The 23,508-nt window shown below is 40.2% G+C and overlaps 1 protein-coding gene across 2 annotated transcripts in view; it reads right to left on the reverse strand.

The window, feature by feature from the left end:
* LOC125453891 (inactive dipeptidyl peptidase 10-like) overlaps nt 1–23,508 on the reverse strand; it is a 1,598,661-nt gene that overhangs the window by 697,858 nt on the left and 877,295 nt on the right. For both annotated transcript variants that reach the window (XM_048534000.1, XM_048534001.2), the window contains exon 2: nt 4,151–4,265. In XM_048534000.1, coding sequence (XP_048389957.1) covers nt 4,151–4,265 — 115 coding nt within the window. The remainder of the gene's footprint in view (nt 1–4,150; nt 4,266–23,508) is intronic.

The raw sequence follows: 23,508 nt of genomic DNA on the forward strand, positions 1-23,508 counted from the left end.
GGTTGTTGCTAGATTTTTTGTTAAGCAAAACGTATTAAGCGATATGAGTCAAAGGCAGGTTTAAGGAGTTAGATCACAGCTCAGGCACGATCTCATTAAATAGTTCAGCAGACTCAAGGGGCTGAATGGCCTAATCTTGTTCCTGTGTTCTTATTTTGACTCAATGCTACGACTCATCACCTTTTCCTTAATGTACAATATAACACTGTCTTTAGTGTGTCTGTCTTGCCAGTATAAGAGGAAATACAAGGGATGATGATGATGGAGGAGTCTGAGATGTTGGCTGAAGAATACTATCCTATGAATATATCTACATCAGGGTGTTGCTTAAATTGCTCATGGAACATTTCTTCAACTTTGTCACAAATCTCCAGATATTATGTACCGCGAGTATCACTTCTGCCTTCACAAATTCAGTTTTTGCTAATATAACTAGTATTCCCTCCTGCAGTCTTTCAAAGACTGCTGTCAAACGCACCATGTTTTGTTTGCATGAATGGCTAAAGATCATGATGTCAACTATGTAGACGGCACAATTAGTCATTTCTGCCACAACTCTGTTTATGAGTCTTTGAAATGTGGCTGGTGTGTTCTTCATATCAAAGGGCAGAGTGACACTGTCTAATAACATTTATTCTGGTTTCCTTTCCAAAGGTGATAGTTTTATTACTTCCCATGGCTTTCCTACCATCTGACATGTATGACAGGTACAGCAAAATTCAACCACATCCTTATGCAATCCAGGCCAATAAAAATGCTTGTGTATCTTAGCCCGAGTTTTCCTCACTCCTAAATGACCTTATACCGGTAGTTTTTGCGCTACTTATAATGTTTCCTGTGTGTATGCTACTAGCAACACAATCTGGTGCATTTCCACCCATTTTCCTCTGCACTAACCTGCTGGTGTCTTCATTTTCACATTGGGGTTCTAGCCTTGAGATAATAACACCCGGAAATACATTCTGATTCCTTTTCCAAATAGCATTGATAAGATAAAACTTCTGTTGTCTCATCTTTTTGTTGCAACTCCAGCAATCTTTCAGAATTAAATACCTTTACCCGTTTAGGTTCTTCCTTTACCATTTTGTCAAAAAGCTTGCCAGCTAACCGGACCTCAACTCCTTCATCTTTCTCTATGATTTTCTCCTCTTGCTTTAATCATTGACTGTGGAATTTTGTCACCAATAGTCCAGTAACATTCCAGGGTATTTTTCTTTTAACTCCTCAGTTTCATTTGGCTTCTCCACTACAAGGCGTGTCAGTCCCACTTTTGTTCCTGCCTGGTAATTTCCAAGAACTAACCATTTCTTGGAATTGATACTCTTTCAATCACTCCCACTTTCACTTCCCCAGTCTTGATTGGACTCTCCAACCTGATCTTACACACGGGAACACTAAATCTCTGTCCCACGTTTCCACTGTTTACTGCGCTCTCAGGTAACAATTCAGAAGGAGAGCAAATACTTTCATCTCTTCCTATCAGAGACTGACCAGCTGCCGTATCTCTCAATATTATACCTTCTTTACCTTCTCCACCTGTTCATCCTGAGTAAACCCTTTTGCAAATATCAGGCACTGTCTCACTATACAGCCCGTGAGTGGACTGTGCATTCTCCTACAGCTCCTTAACTCTTTTTGGGATTTCCTTCACTACCTCAACTAATCCCACTGGTTTAGTAACTTTTACCACATCCTTTTCCAGTGCCTTTCCTAAATCACCAGCACTGAAACTTTGTGTCCCAACTTTGGGCAATAAAAAACATAGAAGGATGACCCTGAGGAATGCAAAGATGAAAACCATTGATGAATTTCACAGACCATTCTCTAAGAAAGAGGTGCTTTGACTTTTGAGACTGAGTGGATTCTACTGGAGGTTTGTGCCAAAATATATTAGCATGGTGGCACCGCTGACCAAGGTGCTAAAGAAGGATACAAAATTTCAGTGGACAGTACAGTGCCAGGAGGCATTTGAGAATTAAAAAGCCATATGAACCACTTCACTAGTTTTAGACACACCGAATTTCCTGAAACCCTGTAAAGTCACTATCAACATCAGGAATATAGAGATTGGAGCTGTGTTGGTGCAGGAGGATGATAGTTGAATTGAAAAGCCAATTTACTTTTCAATAACTCAACATCCATCAGATAAAAAATTATCAAACTTGGTACTGGCCTTACAACATTTTAATATTTATGTTACAAACAACATTTCAGAGACAATTGTGTACGCAGACCACAACCCTCTCCTCTTTCTAGAGAGATTTAAAGACAAAAACATAAGACTATTTCAATGGGCTCTTATGTTACAGCCTTATAACTTACAAATTGTACATGTTGCAGGACAGAAAAATATTTTTGCAGATGTGTTATTGCAGGCTTAAAAGGAAATGTTATATGTATGTTCTGAATTAGCACAAAAGGTATAATTTGAGAGTACTGAACAATACATTTTGTGGTAATAGTGTTAAGATTTGGAAAAACAATGAAGCCATCTTTTCATAATGATTGTTCATTTTTTTCTTAAGGGAGAAGGCGTTATGAAGTTGGATAGAGTATTCATGAATTGAAAGGCAGGAAGTTAGAACTTTTTTGGTAAAAATAATGGTGGGGAAGAGTGTGCTGTGGTCCCTTTAAGAGCTTGTGCTTTGGAGCTTACAAATACAGGTGCATGGACAGTGCCCAAATGGAAATATTTAGCATAGAGCAGATAAGCAGCATTTTTACAAGACAAGTTTGAACCTGTCCAATTAATTTAAACCAATCACCTAGATACGAAAAGCCAAATGAATTTAAATGTGATGGTGTTGATAACCTTAAACCAATCGTATTATAAGAATTTAATTATGTCATTATGGGTACGCAAGGGCATTTGGAAAATAGGGGAGAGCCATCCGCCAGCTGCCAGAGTTAGCACCATTCAGCTCTCAGAAAAACCCTCTCTAATTCATCAAAGGTACGATGGTATTTTAGCTCAAAGTCCTCACTGAAGAAATTGCAGAGATAAAACATCCCTGATAGCAAAATTAGCAGAAGAAAGGTGTTTATCAATGATGGCAAAAGACAGAATATTCCATCAAACAGTCTGTGCGAACTTGGAGAGGCTAAGTTATGGATAGAAGTTTGCTCGCTGAGCTGGAAGGTTCGTTTTCAGACGTTTCATCACCATTCTAGGTAACATAATCAGTGACCCTCCGATGAAGCGCTGGTGTTATGTCCCACTTTCTATTTATCAGATAAATAGAATGCAAGAACCTCAACCTGAGCTACAAATCTTCTCAAAACTTGGTAGATTAAGTTATAATTCATTGTTCTCTTATTAATTAGGTTTATTGAGTAGGACTTATGTTTATTTGAACAGCATTCCAGTGTAATTTAGACCAGGTAGGAAGTAATTAGTAGTATAAGGGGGAATTGTCAGTTTGGTAGTAATTCTGTCAATTTTTTTATTGTTAGGTTAACTAATAAAAAATTGTTTCTTGTTACTTGTAAAATGGAGATCAGAGATTTATTTCTTTTAACCAAGCTTTTAATAGATTATTAGGGGAAAGGTGAGCTTCTCTGGGTGTTTCAGGGGTAATTATTGCAGAGGAACCACCATAACAGATTGATGAAGGGTCTAGGCCCGAAACTTCAGCTGTTGTGCTCCAAAGATGCTGCTTGGCCTGCTGTGTTGATCCAGCTCCACGTTTTGTTATCTCCGATTCTCCAGAACCTGCAGTGCCCATTACCTCCGATAACAGATTGGAGTTTGTGTTTTAGTTCACTTATCAGTAGGGTTCAACCTTTTCCCCTTCGTAACACCAGACATATATCATATCACATGTCCAGTACTTTTGTAAGTGTAAACTCTTTCTAGTACTAATGCTGTTGAAGACGAGTACTGCGACATACATTAAGAAACATCCATAAACTTTCTTTTCTTTTCTTCCTCTCCTAAAATTTCCTTAATTATTATTTATGGGATTGAAAAGGGGTATGTCACCAGACCTGAAATGTCAACTCTGATTTTTTCTTCACTGATGCTGCCAGACCTGCTGCGCTTTTCCAAATAAATTCTGCTTTTGTTCTTGACTTACAGCATCCACAGTTCTTTAGGCTTTCATTTAATACCTTTATTTGGTCTGATAATACAAGTGGATATGTAGTTTACCTGGAGTTAGGAGGATGACTGAGATGGTGATGAGAGAGCACACAGCAAGGATCACAAGCAATGCAATCGCAATTCCCTTCCAGTTTCTTTGGGGAGGGCTTGCACCTCCTATCTCCTACAAAGGCAGAAATGACAGGTTTTACAACTGAGATTTCATAATCATAACATACTACTCAAAATGTGAAAAAACACAGGCATTAAGAGTTTGTTGCAATATTGGTCATCGTAATGTTCGTACTTATTTGCTCAAATTAGCAGACACTTCAGAGCAAGCTAAGACTGAACACTCTCTTGCATTTTACAACTGTTTGGTTTCTTTTAGTTCTACATTTATAACAAATATATGATTTTACTTGCTTTTAAACTATCCTCATGGTGATGAATCAAATCTAAGCAAGATCACATTAAAAAAAGTTCTGCAATGTAAGCATGTTACCAGGGTTGAAGGGATTCAGCTATAGGGACTGGCTGAGTAGACTGGGGCTAATTTCCCTGGAATGTAAGAGGCTGATGGGTGACCTTATAGAGGTTTACAAAATCATAAGGGCATGGATAGGGGAAATAGACAAAGATTTTTTTCTGGGGGTGGGGGAGTCCAAAACTAGAGGGTATAAGTTTAAAGTGAGAGGAAAAGATTTAAAAGGGACCTAAGGGACAACTTTTTCAGGCAGAGAGTTGTGTGTGTATGGAATAAGCTGCCGGAGGAAGTCATGGAGGCTGGTATGATTACAACATTTGAAAGGCATCTAGATAGGCATATGAATAGGAATGGTTTAGAGGGATATGAGGAAAATGGGTCTGGATTTATTTAGGACATCCAGTTGGCATGGATGTGTTGGACCAAAGGATCTGCTTCTCTGCTGTACATCTCTATGACTCTATAACAACTCAAGTTTGAGGTCTGACTGGCTCTCAGAAAAGTGCTCCTTGTCAATATCTTAGATACGTTTTCAGGACCAGCGTCACTTAGCAGAAGTATACCTCCCATCAACCAGTGGATCAGTATTGGTGTGGATTTTGTAGGATAGCACATTACAGGTCTCCTACCCTCCTGTGTATCAAGGAGAATTCAATGCAACATAGAAGCATTTTCAAAGGAAAACAATCATAAGGAAACAAAAGAGCAAATGTTCAATTGAGAAGCTGAAGGAAATTTTGAGAATGTTTCCTTCAACATAATTTAAGAACACCTTTAATGTAGTGAAATATTCTGAGGTGCTGCACAGGAGTAATATCAAGTGAAAATTAGCATTATCTTCAGAAACAACTATATGCCATAAAACTGTCTCAATACAACTAGGTCAGATTTGTACATCTGAAGTCATTCTGTGAATTTATTTAAATGCTGCAATGTTACCTATAAACAATTAACTTTATGTATAAGACTACATTTATCATCCAAGAATAGTCAATGGTTGAATGACATAGCTTATGTCCCCTTCATAATTATGAAAGGAATCAATACCACCAGAAACTTACTGAAAACAAGTCATCACATTTTGCTGTAGAAGCCGCACAGATTTTTTTTTTCAGATATGCACCTTACACTCGTATAAATTCTTCAACGTTTGCCAAACTCCAAACTAAGCAACTGAGAAATTCACAGAGAGAGGATTGATTTACTCAATATGCAATTTACACTCAGCTGAATAACTGAATCTGAAGGGACAAACAGAACTGAAATCGATGAGTGGAGTAGAAAGTAAGTACCACGTTATGTGAAAAGAACGTCTGAGGGATTCTGGATCAAATGAACTGGCAGGTGAAGTAGTAGGAGTGCATACAGAATGTGTGGACCATGTATCGCAGGCATAATTCAATCACAACTGAAATAAATCACACATTTTGCATTCACTTTTATAATCCAAGTTTTCTAAACACCCACAACCATATTATCATTCTTGGATACATACTGTCCCACCAGCAGAACAGAGAGAGTAGAACAGTGGTGCACAGTGGGAGGGAGTTGGCCTGCGAGTGCCCAAAACCAACTCCAGGCCCCACAAAGTCTCATAACATAAGGTCAAATCTGGATTAGGAAACATCTGCTGATTACCACCCATCACCACCCATCCCTGGCTTTGTCACTCCTCAGTTGATGAATCAATATTCCTCTATGCCAAACATCAGCTCGACTAAACGCTCACTCAAGAGTGCAGAATGTACACTGGGCAGGGGGCCTCGTTGTCCATCAACAAGTGTATTCAGCAGCTAGAAAATCAGTGAGGGAATCAGCAAGAAAATACTTGATCAAATCCCCACCAATATGTCTCCCACAGCTGCACTTATCTATGACAGAATACATTGGAATGACCATCACACAATCCTTGTAGGAACACAGTCCTTTCTTCAAATCGAGAATATTATTAGAATGACAGGTTGGAATACCAAAGTACTGTAGAGAATTTTAGTTCTTTCATGTAAGTGTTTATTCAAAGATGACTCCATAGAGACAAAATAACTGCAGGTACCAATGGGATGTATCACCTAAAATGGTTTCAGAGATAGTAGCAAGTGCAGATGCTGGAGGATCTGAGATAACAAGGTGCAGAGCTGGATGAACACAGCAGGCCAAGGGTCTAGGCCCGAACTAGACCCTTGACCTGCTGTGTTCACCCAGCTCTACACCTTGTTATCTCACCTAAAATGGTATTGGATTAACCTCAAGTAGATTTGTTTGTGATCTCTCATGACCTCAAAGGCAACGAGGGGTTGATGACTCTCTGCTTAACAGATAGCCACCTCCTATGGATTATGTTCAAAAACTGCAGACACATTGTGTTTTTGCCTTTGAAGAATATCCAAAAACTGATGTTGAAAAGATTCAACTCTGCTGGAATGTGCTTAGACAGAAAGACCTTGTGGATACCAGTTTGGGTTTGGTGTGTTGTGACAATCACAGTCAATGACATATCTCTTGGTAAGCTGTGGTGCAGATAATATTCTGCTAGACCATCAACTGCTTCAAAGCAGTTAAAAATGAAACAGGATTAAAAACACTAATTTATCCTGATTGCTGGAATTCAAATCACAGTTGAAAGAAATCAGAATGACAGGATCTTATCCAATCTGCTGAACTAAAGTTTATGCAATTGCAACTAATCACTGCCCTACCAGTGGGAGACTAACATGTAAGAGTTTTTAAAAACATGCATTTTTTGGACTCACATCTAATTTATAATCTGTGTGTAATCTGTATTGTGCCACCAACTCTTCCTATGTTTAGGAATTATTAAACTTTTCTTTTGTTTTTTTTAAACGAATGTCTGGTTAAATCGCTTATATGAAACCAAAGTTAATTTGGGTCTAAGAGAAAGGGCAGGAACCTCTTTTGAAAAGAACATAAACCTTCCTGTAATGAATCAAGGGGGTGGGTGAACAAAGAAGTAGAGCCAATTTGTCCCTCTTCATCTGGAGCTTAACAGATAGGGCATCCCATCTGGAACCATAAGAAATGGGAAACCTTGCTGGGTGTCTCCTCATTGTGGATATAGCACTTGGGACTAAACAGATTGAGAGTTATGGTGGAAAGTTGGGAATAGCTTATTGAGTTGGATGATTGGCCATGATCATGATCAGTGGTACAGCAGTCTCAAAGAGCAGAATGGCCTACTCCCGCTCCTATTTCCTGTATTTCTAACAGTACTCTCCATCTCATGGTGGGAGTACCACTGCATTAAACAGGATAGATTTTGAACAAGTCTAGCAACTCAAAACTAAGCATGCACGAGGTGCTGTAGGCTACCAGCAGACACGATGACAAACAATCAGACGCATAAGTTAATCTCATGATTTAGCATATTTCTCACTCTACCATTAGCATCGAGGCAGGAGGTCAATCCAGGTTCAATGAAGAATTCAGGCATGCATGCCAGGTGCACCTGGCATACCTAAAAATGAGCTGGCCAACTGGTAAGACTATAAAACAGGACTGCTTCCATGCTATCTAGTGATAGACAGAGCTGAGCAAGTAATACATCGGACCTGAGCTCTACAATCCTGAATGGGGCATGCAACTGAACAATTTACTACAAGAGGAGGCTCCACAAATTTCTCCATACTCAATAATGGGGAGACAGCACATCAGCGTAAAAGTTAAGGCATGACACAAGTTAAGGTCGGCACAACATCGAGGGCCGAAGGGCCTGTACTGTTCTGTAATGTTCTATATTCTATGCATTTGCAACAATTTTCAGCCAGAGGTGCCAAATGGATGGTCCATCTTGGCCAACATCATACATGCCAGTTTTCTATCAATTTGATATCAAGAAATTGCTGAAGGCACTGGGTATTGAAAAGTCTGTGGGCGCGGGCAATGTTCTGGCAATTGTGCTCCAGAACTTGGCTGTGCCTCCAGAAAAGCTGTTTCAGTCCAAAGTCAATGCAGGCAATTTGAAACTTATCCAAGTATGTTCTGTTTACAAATACAACAGAACAAAAACAATCTAGAGAATTGCTGCCCCATCAATCCACACTTGATCATCAGTAAAGTGATGGAGAGAGTCATCAGCAGTGCTACAAAGCAGTACTTGCTCAGCAACAACCTGTTCTCTAATATTCAATTTGGGTCCCACCAGGGACACTCAGCTCCTGACCCCATCACAGCCATGGCTCATTTCAGATTAATAGAGTTAAACTAGAAGGTGAGATGAGAGTGACTGCCCTTGTATATTACCTTGTGGCTGTGTGTGGCATCAAAACTGGTATCAAAGAAATCGGAATGAAAACACTTTGCTGGTTGATGTCATACTTGGAACAAAGGAAAATAGCCATGGTTGTTGGTGGACAGAAACCTTAGCTCCAGGACATCTCTGCAGGAGTTCCTCAGGGTGTATACTGATCGCCAACATCTTCAGATGCTTCATCGATGACCTTCCCTCCACGATAAGGTCAGAAGTGGGGATGTTCACTGATGATTTCACAAATGTTCAGCACCATTTGCAACTCCTCAGAAGCTGAAGCAGCCCATTTCCAAATGCAGCAAGACCCTGGCAGCATTTAGGTTTGAGCTGACAAGTAACAACTAAGATTTATGCATCAGAAGTACCAGGCCATGACCATCTTCAACAAGACAGAATTTAGTCATCACCTTGGGATATCTTTAACATTACTATCACTAACAGATTTGAGGGATCATGTCGGGATCCGGGCAGATTTGGACAACTCAAGTCCAGGATCTGGCTGGTTCAAGTACAGGATCTGAATGGATTTGGACAGGTACAAAACAGATTTTGGGATTACGGTCTTCGATCTTTAATTAAAACTTCAATTAGAAAAATCTAGTTTAATTTTGGTTCCTCATCATTGGTTAAATTAAAACATTGCTAAACAGGTTCTGGGGTTTGAAGATGCTCCCCAAATTTGCCATGAGTGTTTAGGAAGACAATACGTTTAAACTTAACAAATAGGCTAGAATTGGGTTTAACTAGGGATAAGAGGAAAGCTGAAACAGTAACGGAGTTGGTCAAACACTTAAGCACTCCAGAGAAACAAGTGCAGTGGAGGTGGAGAAAATTAAATTGAAAGTTGGATAACTGGAATTAGAAGAGAAAGCAAAGGAAAGATGAGCCATGTTGGAAGATAAAGAAAGGGAGAGAAAGTTATTAGCAGAACAAAAAGAGAAAGAGACAGTTTCAACTTCAGAAGTTGCAAATTAAACAGGAAAGTCAATTTACAAGGATGGAGATGAAGGTAGAAGGTAGGCATAGTGAGGAGGAAAATGATGATAAGTAAAACAGTCATAGTCAAAGTCATGGTAGGGACATATATAAACGTGTCAAAACATTACCAAAATTCAGTGAAAAAGATGTTAGAAGCCTTTTTCATTTCCTTGAGAAACAGGCTAAGCAGATGAATTGGCCAGAGACTGTGTGGGTAATATTAATTTCGACCAAGTAGGTAGGCAGGGATAGTGGGGTGTTTGTAGCATTGTCAGATGAGGTGCCTATGAATTGGTGCCAGAAGCAGATAGGCAACAGTTGAGAAACACAGAAAGAAGTTCCATGGTACTCTTTTTAAGAATTTTTACAGAGAAAACATCCCCTGACAGCAAAATCAGTGGAAGACTTGAGATCAACAGAAGAAAGGCTGGAGAAGGTAGAATGTTCCAGATGTTACTTCAAACTTGGAGAGATTAAGTTTTAATTTATTGTTGTCTTAATAATTGGGTTTATATAAGTGGGGTTCATGTTTATTTGAAGTGCAGTCCAGTAGAATTTAGTTCAGTTAGGGAATAGTTAGCACTTGATAGAAATTGTTTGGTTTGTTAATAATTGTTAATTTGTTCATTGTTAGTGTTAAACAAATAAATTGTCACTTGACTTTATAAATGACAATCATGGATTTTCTTTCATTTAACCTCCCCTTCTCAATACCTGTTTAAGAGATTAGATGAGGTGAGGTGAGCTTCTCTGGATATTTCAGATTTTAATCATTAGAAGGAGACCTCTACTTTCGCTGGAACAAATTGGGAGCTTGTGTTTCAATTTTAATTACCTGAGGGGTTCAACCTCCCCTTTATAACTATACTGAATGAGCCATACAATAGCGTGACTATAAGAGCAGGTCAGAGGCTTCTATGTTGTGTAACTGACCTCTGAACTCTTCAAAACCTGTCCATCATCTTACAAGGCACAAGTCAAGATTTTGATTGACACTTCCCATTTGCCTGTATGATTGTAGTTCCAACACACTCAAAAAGCTTAATAGCATCCAGGACAAAGCAGCCCATTTGATTAGCACCACATCCACACACACTCCCTCCTTCTGCTACCAATGCATAGTAGCTATAATGTGTAACAGCTACGAGATACGCTGCAGAAATTCACTGAAGTTCTTTGGATAGCACTTTCCAAACCCTCAAACAGTATCAACTAGAAGGACAAGGACAGCAGATACATAAGAACACTACACATGCATGTCTCCCTCCAAACCACTCACCATCCTGACTCGGAAAGATATCACTGTTTCTTTACTTTCACTGGATTAAAATCTTCAAACTCCCTCTGAAACAGCATTGTGGGGGTAGTTGCACCAGAAGGAATGAAGGAGGGCAGCTCAACATCATATTTCCATGGGCAATTAAGGACAGGCAATAAGGCCTGGCATAGCCAGTGAAGCCCACGTCCACTGGACTGACTAAAAGAAAACTAATCCATTGTCATTGAATCCACAACCTCATGGTGTTGTACCTCATGGTGGTAAAGTCATTTTGACATGAATAATTTAAAGAGCCAGTTACCATTATATATGTGGAAAGTTCTACAAAAAAGTTGACAGGAAGATCTCTAGTATTGCAGAGACTATCGGTCAACTATTTTGTATAGCATATCATTGTAGGACTCTTTCCATTAATTTATAGAATTGAATCATATGATGTGAATTGTTACCAGTGTATACATTTGCCTGAAGAATTCCAGAGCTATTAATGTCAAGCAATGTATAATAAACAGAAGAGTGAGATTAATTGGAGAGTTTTTTCAAAGAATGGACACAATGGCTTGTATTACATCCTTCTGTGCTTACAAACTAATAATTTTTTTTACATGATTGTTTCCGAGTGGATTTGAGTGATTACAAATCACTTGTCACAATAATTTTTAATGTAATCACTGGAACTATGTTCATTCTTTTGTAAATTTACTTGGAAGAAAATGTTTGAAATGCAAATATCCCTGATATATATTATGCAAGCCTCATCTAATAAGTATGCGGTCTTCAATATCACTAGAACGAACGACATTAAGCATCATTAAACCCATCTTTTCCATTGATTAATGTTATCTGACATTCTCACTGGCTTAGTTTTAAAGCAAGATGAACGAAGTAAGTTATGACGGCTAGTGAAGATTTATATTCTAAATTATACTCACAGGTCATTATCATACATCTCAGATCTAGTCCTCAAGTCTTGAGGTTTATATGGTTTTAAATATCTATACAGAAAGTGCATTTTACATTATAATGCAGAATGCTTAATTAACTATGCACATATTTCCTTATTTTTGTTCACGTAAAATACAAATGATTTCTCAACATTTTTACTTGTCTCCCACTACAACTCTTCTGAGTCATCGCACTAGCTTCTGTGAAGACAGCTCAAGTAATTTACTCTGGGAGATTCTTGCAAGTCCAATATATGTCACATCATTTGGTGTAGAATCAGGAGTAGGAGTTGCGATGTTCTTGCTCCACTGGCTGAGTCATTAAGCCATTTATCACCGAGTCAATCAGTTGAGGCATAGTCGCCTCCAGTTGGACCCAAAATGATGGGTTCTAGTCTAGGTAAACAACCATTACTGTACTGTTATCTTGAAACTAATTACTTTAAGAATCTGGAAGGCTAGCAAGTGGAGTTGAAATCTTCCAGTCAAATGCTGAACTCTTCAACCCACATGTAGGAACTAAGGATGAGAGCCGTAATGGCAGGGGAACATTCTTGGTCCTGATGAATTTCACTTACTGTTGGAAGAGAACTAAAGATAGGGGGCTAGAACACCGTTCCACCAAGATGGTTCCAAAACATTATGATTCCAAACAAATCATAGTGCAACTGCTTTAGATTTGAAATGTTACAGTTCTATAAAATGAAAGAATATAAAGAAAATAAAAGAGTTAATTTGCACTACAAGTTTAGTATCAGAGCAAAGCAATTTTGATTTCACATCAATGCAAAACTTGCAAAGTCTAAATTGAATATCAAGGTCCTCACTATATCAGCTTCATTCAGTGATAGCACAACTATATATGAGTCAGACAGGCATTGGGGACAACTCCATATCATGGTCTATGATTGCAATTCTGTATAGTACAGGGGAGGTTGCAGTCTATTGCATGCAATGTTAAGTTAGGTTTCCACTTGCTTGTTTAAGTAGACATTATAGATTGTATGGCAACAGTCAAAAGCAGGCAGAGAATTCTGGGATTTATGTTAAATGTTATTGTGCAACAAAAATAACCAAAGATTTTGAATAATAATAATCTTAATGCTGTTTACTAGACTATGCAAGCAAACTGCAATATCCATTCTTTAAAAATACATTCAGGGAATGTAAAATTTGATGGCTTAACCAGCATTTATTGTCCATAACTAACTGCCCTTGAGAAGATGGGGGTAAGCTGCCTTCCTGATAGACTGCAGCCAATGTAGTTTAGGGACATCCACAATGCTATCAGGGAGGAAGTTAGTAAGCGACTTTCCTTGGTGATGAAACACTTGCGATCATCATAATGAGATGAGTAATGTTGCCTATTAATCTGTTGACACTTGAGTTCAGTAACATCAATCACTCTCATAATCAATCTATGCTTTAATGTTAGTTACCCGGTTTACTATTCATTTTCTTATAGTGAGGCTTGGGGTACTATAAAGTAATCTCTGTGACCTGGATAAGATTTCCATGTCTTTTCTCCAAATCTACCACTCGATAATGGAAAACTTGATTCAAACTATCGAGTTTCTTTAATCCACAAGTAGGAGTTTGAGAAGAGGGTGCTTACGATCAGACAGACATTGTTCATTCAATAAAAATCCACTTTCACGTAATTCTAGAAAGACTGAAGATCCGAGACTAACATCTCTATTTGTTTCAGAGTCCTCTTCCCCTCCCCCATTTCTGAAGAAGTGTCCAGGCCCGAAATGTCAGTTTTCCTGCTCCTTTGATGCTGCCTGGCCAGCTGTGTTCATCCAGCTCCACACTGTTATCGCTCATTGTTCAGTGGATTGTCTACTTTGGATTAAACGGAAGAAATAGGAAAAAGCATCTGGCTCCACTTTGGCTGAGTTGTCAACATCTGTCAACCAACCACAACTCTTTTGTAAAAATGAATGTTCTTCAGATTTTCTATAATTTAACATGCATTTCAACTGGTGGCTATTGAGCCTGTTGATAAAATCTCAGCATCAAAATCAACCTGTTTTTGCAACCAACCTGGCATATATAAATCTAACTCGGGATGACCGGGAAAAAAACAAACTTGCTTTAACAACATGTTGAAGCTTGTAATGCAGTAGTAGACTGGACATGGCTTTTCCACCCCTAAATTAATGATTTTCACCTGCATTTTCTATTTGCTGCAATGGGAACCAATTTTTACTCCTTAGTTGTTGTCATACTGAGCTCAAATTCAGGTAGAATGTCCTCCCTTCACAAAACACATTCTCCTTTTCTAATTGCCACGTCCTCAAATTCAGAATTTTCTTGGTGCTTGTGTCTCTTTTCTTAAACACAGACAAACAGCAAACAAATTTTCTAAAACAATAAACAAGTTTTTTTTTAAATTACATGGACAAATTAATGGATCTTTTATTACAAGAAAAGCTGTTCCTGTGCAGTATATTAATCAAATTTCCTCCGGGTGCCCTTACTAGACAAGATATATTACTTCAAAATATAAAGTTTTTTTTTCTTTTTTAAAGCAAACTGCAGCATGGCAGCACCATGTAAATGAGTTCAAATTGAGAGAAATCTCACTTTACTTGAGTCCAGTATAAGGACAAGGGCTGGTTCTGGATTTATGTTGCACGATGCTCGAATTGTAGAACTTGTGAAGCCAGTCTCATTTCTTCTTAGTTCGTCCCCTAAAATAATGTCATGAAGGACGGTATCCTGTCACCAAATCACCTTTTGTTTACATGTGTACAGTACATGCCACCGACCAAGCTAACTCAGAGCCGGCTCCAACAGTGAGACATATCCCTGACAATCTTGTTTAATTCTGTTAGTCAGGACCCCCTGATTGGACCAGGTTAACAGCCTCAATCAAGGAACTCAAATATTCTATGATATCCACCTCGGTGGCCGCATTCCAATCACTACATCCCCTAATCTCATTCAAACCATGGCTGCATAGCAACATGTAGAAATGGATGCACATCCTGAAATTTCATTAACTTGCATCTTAAGCTCATTAGATAGTTCTGTGGGTGTAGAATGCAGACAACAGCCGAAGGTTTCAGAAGAGTCTACCTGCTGGAGAGTTGAACACGGTGGGGTCCAAAATATGGTCCAGATAAAAGTGAATAAGTTTGAAAATCTTGAAACTTATCTTTGGGTGCCAGTGTCCACCAGCAACTTTGTTCATCTACTGAACAACATGTAATGGGCCTCATGCCAGTTGCAAGCCTGTGCTCTGGTTGTCTTTGCAGCAGCTCAACCCAAATGACAATGATACAATTCTGGTGTAGGACATGTAGGTATACACTGTGTACCCATTGCATCCTTATACCTGGAACCAAGCCTCCCTGGTACACAGTTGAAAACAGTGCCAACACAGGGAAATCCATTGTCATAAGGAGGTCATTAGGGTTTTTTTTTGCTGTGGTGAACTGTACAGGCAGCTACCTGCTGATCCAACCAAAGAACACATCCTCAATAGACTGATCAAAACTGAGGATCCGGTCTTTCAGAGTACCTGACGTACTCTCATCCCACGTACTTCTCGCGAAGGGGAACTCTACTGCATTTTGAAGATACACAAAGTCAACAAACCTGGACATCCCTGACTTTGTTATTAAGGTTGGTGATAAAGGGTGGTGCTGCTGTAGTCTGGCGTACTGACTTTTATCTTGCAGAGGCTGGGTGTCAGCACTCAGATACCTTGTCCTATCTTTCCCTGGACCATGACCCCATCATGGTGAATCAGACCAACTCCAGTAGCTGACCTCATTTCATCCCAGTGACCTTTTTCTGCTTTGTTTCTGATGAAGGGTCTAGGCCCGAAACATCAGCTTTTGTGCTCCTAAGATGCTGCTTGGCCTGCTGTGTTCATCCAGCTCCACACTTTGTTATCTCCTCTTTACCATGGCTGTGCAATTCTTTTATACATCCATTCCCCACCAGGCGGATCTTAGGGCTCTCCGCTTCTTCCTGGAGCGAAGACCTGAACCATCCCCACCCACCGCCACCCTCCTCCGCTTGGCTGAGCTCGTCCTCAACAAGTTCTCTTTTAACTCCTCTTATTTTCTTCAGGTAAGGGGGTGTCCATGGGTACCCACATGGGTGCCAGTTATGCCTGTTTCTTTGTGATATATGTGGAACATTCCTTACTCCAATTTTATTCCGGCCCCCACCCGCAACTCTTTCTCCAATATGTTGATGATATCATCAGTGATGTTTCCTCCTCTCATCCAGAACTGGAAAAGTTAAACGATTTTTCTTCCAATTTCCACACCTTCCGTCACTTTCACCTGGTCTGTCTCTGATTCTTTCCTTCTCTTCCTTGACATTTCTGTTTCCATTTCTGGGGATTGACTGGCCACTAATATCCATTACAAACCCACTGACTCCCACAGTTACCTGGATTATACGTCTTCACGCTCTACCTTCTGTAAAGGCACTACTCATTTTCTCAGTTCCTCCATCTCTGCCGTATATGTTCAGATAAGGCCAACTTCAACAAGGGAGCCTCCAAATTGTCCACCACCTCCCTCAATCGAGGATTCCCCAGCAACATTGCCGACAGGGCCCTCAACCTGGTCTGACCCATCTCCCATACTTGTACCCTCACCCCTTCTCTTCCCTCCCACAAGAGCAAAAGGATTCCCCTTGTCCTTACCTACCATCCCACTGGCATCCACACCCAGATCATCAGATGCCATTTTCACCAAATCCAGAGAGATGCTACCATCAGACACATATTCCCCACCCCTCTGCAGAGATCATTCCCTCCGGGACACCCTGGTCCACACTTCATTCACCCCCAACACCCACCCACAGTCTACAGCATTTACATCTGTAACCGGCGAAGGTACAACACCTGCCCATTTACCTCCTCCCTCCTCAGAATCCAAGGGCCCAAACATAGCTTTTAGGTGAAGCAACACTTCACCTGCACTTCCCAGAATCTAGTCCAGCCTACTGCATTCACTGCTCATAACGTGATCTCCTCTACACTGGGGAAATGAAGCGTAGACTAGCTGACCGCTTCACAGAACAGCCACATTCTGCTCGCAAAAAAGGCACTGAGCTACATGTTGCCTGCCACTTTACCATACCAACCTGCTCCCTGGCCGACATCTCTAGCTCTGGCTTGCTGCAGTGTTGGCAGAAGCTGGAAGAACAACACCTCATTTTCTGCTTAGGAACTCTGCAGTCCTCTGGACTCAATATCAAGTTCATTAATTTTAGGGCCTACACTCTCCCATGTCCCAGCCTCCTACTCCACACACCAAGCCTTGTTATCACACAGCCTGCCATTGCACACAGCCTGTTGTAAGTCACTAACAGTCCCCATTAACAAATATTCACCCTCCCAGCCAGATTGTTATCAACTGTTTTGTCTGTCCAATTGCTCTTCTCTCCCTTTGGACTCTATCTTATTGTTTACTCCCTACCCCATTCCCCTCCCTATTTTTTGCATATAAACTGACATTTTCCCAGCCACCATCAGTTCTGTGGAAGGATCACTGCATGTGAAACATTAACTCTGATTTTCTCTTCACAGATGTTGCCAGATCTGCTGAGTTTTTCCAGAAACTTCTGTTTTTGATCTCATTGTAATCAGACAATGGGGCCCTGCAAGAACCTCTCTGGCTATGTCAAGAGCAGCTTGAAACATATTATACAAGAAACACCCAGCTTCAGTTGCAACACTACAGGCCTCTTACATAAACTCAGCACCCATGGACCAGTCAAACCAGGAACATTTCTCGTCACAATGGATGTTTTGGCAATCTACATCAACATCCCCCGCGACAATGGCATTGCCACAACAGCCACAGTACTCAACACCAAAAACTGCCAATTTACGGATGCCATCCTTCAACTCATCTACTTCACCCTCGGCCACAAAATATTCACCTTCAACAACCAGTTCTTCTTCCAAACACGGAATAGCCATGGGGGCCAGATTTGCACCCCAATTTGCCCACATTATCACGCAGAAGTTTAAATAAGACTTCTTTGTTGTGCAGAACCTCCGACCAATACTATACACCAGATACATTGGCAACATTTTCTTCCTTTGGACTCATGGCAAGGGATCAGTGAAACAAATATTGCAAATTGTGTGAGGAAGCAGGTGATTTTTTTGTAATTTTTAAAACTGATTATTGGACTGAATTTAAAGATTATTGTACTGCAGCTCAACTTATTTGATGGAAACATTTTTGACTATGAAGCTTAGTGTGTGAGGGGAACAGAATAAGGGCAAGTGTGCATGTTGGCTGGTCAGAGAGGAATAAGGTGCCTCTGAACAGATGGATGTAAGTACAGAATCCTGTGGAATACTGAGCAGAAAATGGCTGGGAAAGCCAGGATATGAGACATGGTACCTGAGAGGGGGAGAAAAGAAGTTCTTTCACTCAACTTTCCCACTCTCCCGTCATCTCGATTCCTCTTCATGCATTGTCTCCAGGTTTGAAGGCATCTGTAAGTGTTCTATTTAACCCATGACAGTGCACCCTTTAACTAGAAATTCATCCTTTGACAGAATCAATTTAGTCTTCTCACCTTCATCCCAGATTAGCTGTGAAGCAAAGAGGTGAGGCTCAAATACCAAAACTTATTTAAAGAACTGTTGTAAAGCTATTAAAGAGTTCACCAGATTCCCAACCCATTAATGTTCCCATTATTTCAGCAGGGGTGTAGGTGGGAGCATTTCTTCCACATGCCTAAGATACAATTGGGCACTGCAGGTATCGATTAAAACTCTTTTCTGTTTCATTTCTCTTGATCGGTTTATATGTGATGTTATTTCTTTTCCTTCTCACATTATTATAATCTCTCCTTCTCAGCTGTCTAATGATCTTTCAATTTGCTCTGTCTTCTGATTACTCTCCGATCTCCTTTACTTTTCCTGAGGCAGCAGTGACACTGGCTTGAATCTCAAGTACCACAGTGGTCACACAGCTTCAGCAACCTATGTGCATACTAAGCAAATAGTCCAATAAAATGAATGAAAAAGACATTTTCCTTTTATTTCACACAAGGGAAAATTGAAAGGAAGCAATGGTGTATATACTGAACATACTATAGTGTTGGTGAACTTTTAAATCATCAGAAACATTATTTGCATGAACTATTTTGACTATATCATTTTGAATAAACAGTTGTTAAAAAAGTAACTAGATATTTGTCAAACAACTCCATTAGTAAAATGCCCAAATTACTTGAGAAAAAATTGTTCAAGTAGTTGTTGGTTATGGGCTGCGCATGAATTTCTTACATTTGCCTACAAAAATAGGAACTATAGAACAAAACAAATTCATTTATTGCAAAAAAGCTTTGAAACACCATACGCTTTTGATAAAATGCTATTATGAAAACTATATCAGAAATAATGGGAACTGCAGATGCTGGAGAATCCAAGATAACAAAGTGTGAAGCTGGATGAACGCAGCAGGCCCAGCAGCATCTCAGGAGCACAAAAGCTGACGTTTATTCCAGAACCCTCTCCCCATTCCCCTCTCTGAAGAAGGGTCTAGGCCCGAAATGTCAGCTTTTGTGCTCTTGAGATGCTGCTTGGCCTGCTGTGTTCATCCAGCTTCACACTTTGTGAAAAAAAACATAGTTTTCATAATAACAATGTCCAGTTCAACTTGTCATTTCTTAGCTTAGTGAACTTTAAATATTTTAAATACATTTAAGAGAGCGTGGATTTATCTAATTGAAATGCAACCGTACAATGAGAAGAAATTTGTAATTAGATACATTTGGTCAATGTAAATCTATACATTCTAAAGACTGCTTTTAAAGTATATCTCTAGCCTCGTGATATTTGCTCATTTTCCACTTGAGATTCTCTGTCCCACATGTTATTTTCAACCAATGTAAAAGGTCCTTTTCTCAGAGTTCATTTAATAGGCTGCAATTTCCAGATAGGTGCTTGATCAGTGTGGGGAGTCAAGGGTTATCAAGAGGAGAGGGCAAAAAACTGGACACAAAAAATGTTGGATCAACCACGATCCGATTGAATGGTGTTATAGGCTTGAGAGGCCAAATAGCCTACCCCTGTCCCCATTTCTGATACTCCCCAATAGGTTCATTGCAACTGTGGTCAACAGATCTAGCCACAGCAGGAGCTTTTGTCACTGTGGATGCAGTGCAAAGGAGCGGAGTAATGAAGTAAGATAGAACATAGAACAGTACAGCACAGAACAGGCCCTTCAGCCCACGATGTTGTGCCGACCATTGATCCACATGTATGCACCCTCAAATTTCTGTGACCATATGTATGTCCAGCAGTCTCTTAAATGACCCCAATGACATGCTTCCACAACTGCTGCTGGCAACGCATTCCATGCTCTCACAACTCTCTGTGTAAAGAACCCGCCTCTGACATCGCCTCTATACTTTCCTCCAACCAGCTTAAAACTATGACCCCTCGTGTTAGCCATTTATGCCCTGGGAAATAGTCTCTGGCTATCAATTCTATAAAGATGAAAAGCATCAGCAGGACTAACAGCAACATCTAGCAGCTGCCAAAAAGCCTCCATGTGAAGATGTCTCAGCCGAAATTCCCCTCAGGATGCAGAGGTGGTATAGGGGGCTCAAAATCTCAAAAGACATCTTTCCCGATGAGTGAGGTGCATTCCCACAGCAGACTGTTGATGGCCTGAGAGACCATCACAGAACTACACCACCAAGCTATAGTTTTTGCAACCAACAGTTTCTAAATATTCATTGGGAATCTGTGTTGAATCTCACAGCTTTAACCCATAAATGATCTAACGCCGTGACCTATATAATATGTGTGACAGATAATATCACTTCATCTCGTTTTCTTGTGATAAGATCAGTGCTATTGATTAGGCATTAGCTGGCTCACCACCGCCTCCCGCCACCCCACACCCCCACCCACCTCAGATGCTGGACATTATGGGCTGTACACAAGTTGCTTTGAGGACATCATATCATAATGCAGCTGATTTCATCAAAAGTAAAAGTTCTATTCTATTAATGTACAAATCATCCATGAGCAATGTCACTGCATCTTAAACATTTGTGCCACATACTCTTCAAGCCAAGATCCATGAGAACCATTTGGCTCCTTCTTCAGTTCAAAAGTCAGATGCCTGAAAAGGATCATTACTGAGAGACAAGGGATACACTCTGCAAATGTGAACAATGAACTCTTATCTGAGGCCAAACATAGATACATTGCAGCCCATTCTTCTCCAAAGGCCATTGTTGAGTAGATGATAGGCCTCTCGAGAATGCCTCTGCTTAAATCATTGGGGTGAGGAATCTTACAATACAGTCCAAATAGAGTCTGTTACATAATCCACTCATACTGTTCCTTACATAATTAAAGGAGGCAAAGAGGAAAGTGCTGGACTCTAAGGTGCTGGGTGAGAAGCACAAAAGCAACATCATCTTCACCATGAAAGAGCACTGCAGCATCAGGTATAACAAGCCAGACAACAGTGAATTGACATAGAATCCCAACAGTGCAGATGGAGGCCCTTCAACCCATCGAGATTGTACTGACCCTCTGAAAAGCATCCCACTCAGACTCACCCTATTCCTGTCACCACACCTTTACCATAGCTAACTCACCTGGGCTGCACATTCCTGGACACTTAGCAATTTAGCATGGCCAATCCACATAGCCTACACATCTTTGCAGTATGGGAGAAAAAAAACAGAGCACCCGGAGGAAACTCATACAGACTCGGGGACAGCCGCACAGGCAGTCACCCAAGGCTGAAATTAAACCTGGAACTCGGGCGCTGTGAGGCAGCAATGCTAACTCCTGTTGCTTCTAATGGGTCTGAGCTGGGTGAAATGATTATTTGTTGACTGTAAGTTTGCTGTGCTCAAAAGGCAAGCAGTCTCTTTTCATTCCTGGAAGAAATAGTGTTTTTCATTTCTTTTCTTCGCTTTTCTATTTTTCAATAAAAGACAACTATCGAAGGCTTTTCAAAATGCTTGCACACTTTTCAATGACAACCAGGTATTCTACACTGGGCAATGTAGAAAAGTAGAGATAACAAAGTGTGAAGCTAGAGAGGCTCTGATGAAGGGTCTAGGCCCGAAACGTCAGCTTTTGTGCTCCTGAGATGCTGCTTGGCCTGCTGCGTTCATCCAGCCTCACATTTTATTATCTTGGATTCTCCAGCATCTGCAGCTCCCATTTTCTCTGATGTAGAAAAGTAGTAGAGTTGTAACATGCACAACAACCAGCATGGGTAATCTGTGTGGCCTCATTCTTGTAGCTTTAGTTATAATGAGAGTTGACCAGTCAGGTAATGATATAAAGTAGCAAAATATTTGCAATAGTGAGATTCTATTCCCAACAAAGTGTCACCTGTGCCACCACCATAAGCTCTGAAGCATTTTTTATTTTGTTTCCCTCCCACTACATGTACTGTGAAGGAATATTCGTGGCTGGTAGCTATTGTTCCGGTACAACTCCACCACTGACAAGCACATGATAGTGTAAGACTGATGCCACAGAGACATGATTCATATATATGAAATGAGTGGCAAATAATTGCAACAAATAACTTTTTTTAGAACTCCCAAAGAGAAAATTTCCATGAAGCCCCTGAAAATGATGCTTAGTCAAATTTTGTTCACCCTGCAGTCGCCTGACCTTCCTGCAATCGCATCATCTGGGTTTCTCAGCATCAGAAAAAAATGATTATGTCTATTCTCAATCACCTTCTCACCAATGAAAGTAACTTTACCACTTCTAACCTATGATCATATCCACCTGACTAACATACTAAGTTCCACAATGCCCCACTCACATCCTGATGATGTCAGAAGTAAATAACATGTTGGTGCATTTCAATGTGATTTATATCTTTGCATCATGTTCTTGTAAATCAATATACTTGTGCAACACTCCATCAGGGCAGGACATCTTTGACTATAACATTCTCAGAAACCATCAAGACCAATTGTCGACTTCCTCAGTTTGGGAATAACCTGGTAGAAATCAATGAAAAGAAAACTGGGCAATTTCTGCAAAGGATATAGCTGGTGCAGGTGAATGTCAAATGCACTCCCAACTATAATTTTAACCATTAAAAAGATGTTGTGCATTTACTGACAGTATCTAATAATTGCTATGAAATGGCATACCAGAAATTTATTTACTTGTCACAAATTAACTGGATTTGTGGGGCATAATGGTCTCTCAACTCCAGCTAGAAAGTCAGGGGTGAGCCCAGTCACAATCCTGATGTCTTAAACGCCTCTGGCAGCACAGTTAAAGCCAAGTTACGCACTCACACAGCAAGTCTTCATCCTATGGTGCGGGAACATTATGATTGAATACATGGCCCTGAGGAGAAAAAAGCTTATTCCCTGTTTCATGGATAGTGACTTAGAGATGTTGGTGGATGGATGATGCAGAGGAAGACAGTCCTTTTTCCACTGACTTCTACAGAATGTCATGTCATCAGACAC

This window comes from Stegostoma tigrinum, chromosome 7 (genome assembly GCF_030684315.1).
Source record: "Stegostoma tigrinum isolate sSteTig4 chromosome 7, sSteTig4.hap1, whole genome shotgun sequence".
NCBI classification, from domain to species: Eukaryota; Metazoa; Chordata; class Chondrichthyes; order Orectolobiformes; family Stegostomatidae; genus Stegostoma; species Stegostoma tigrinum.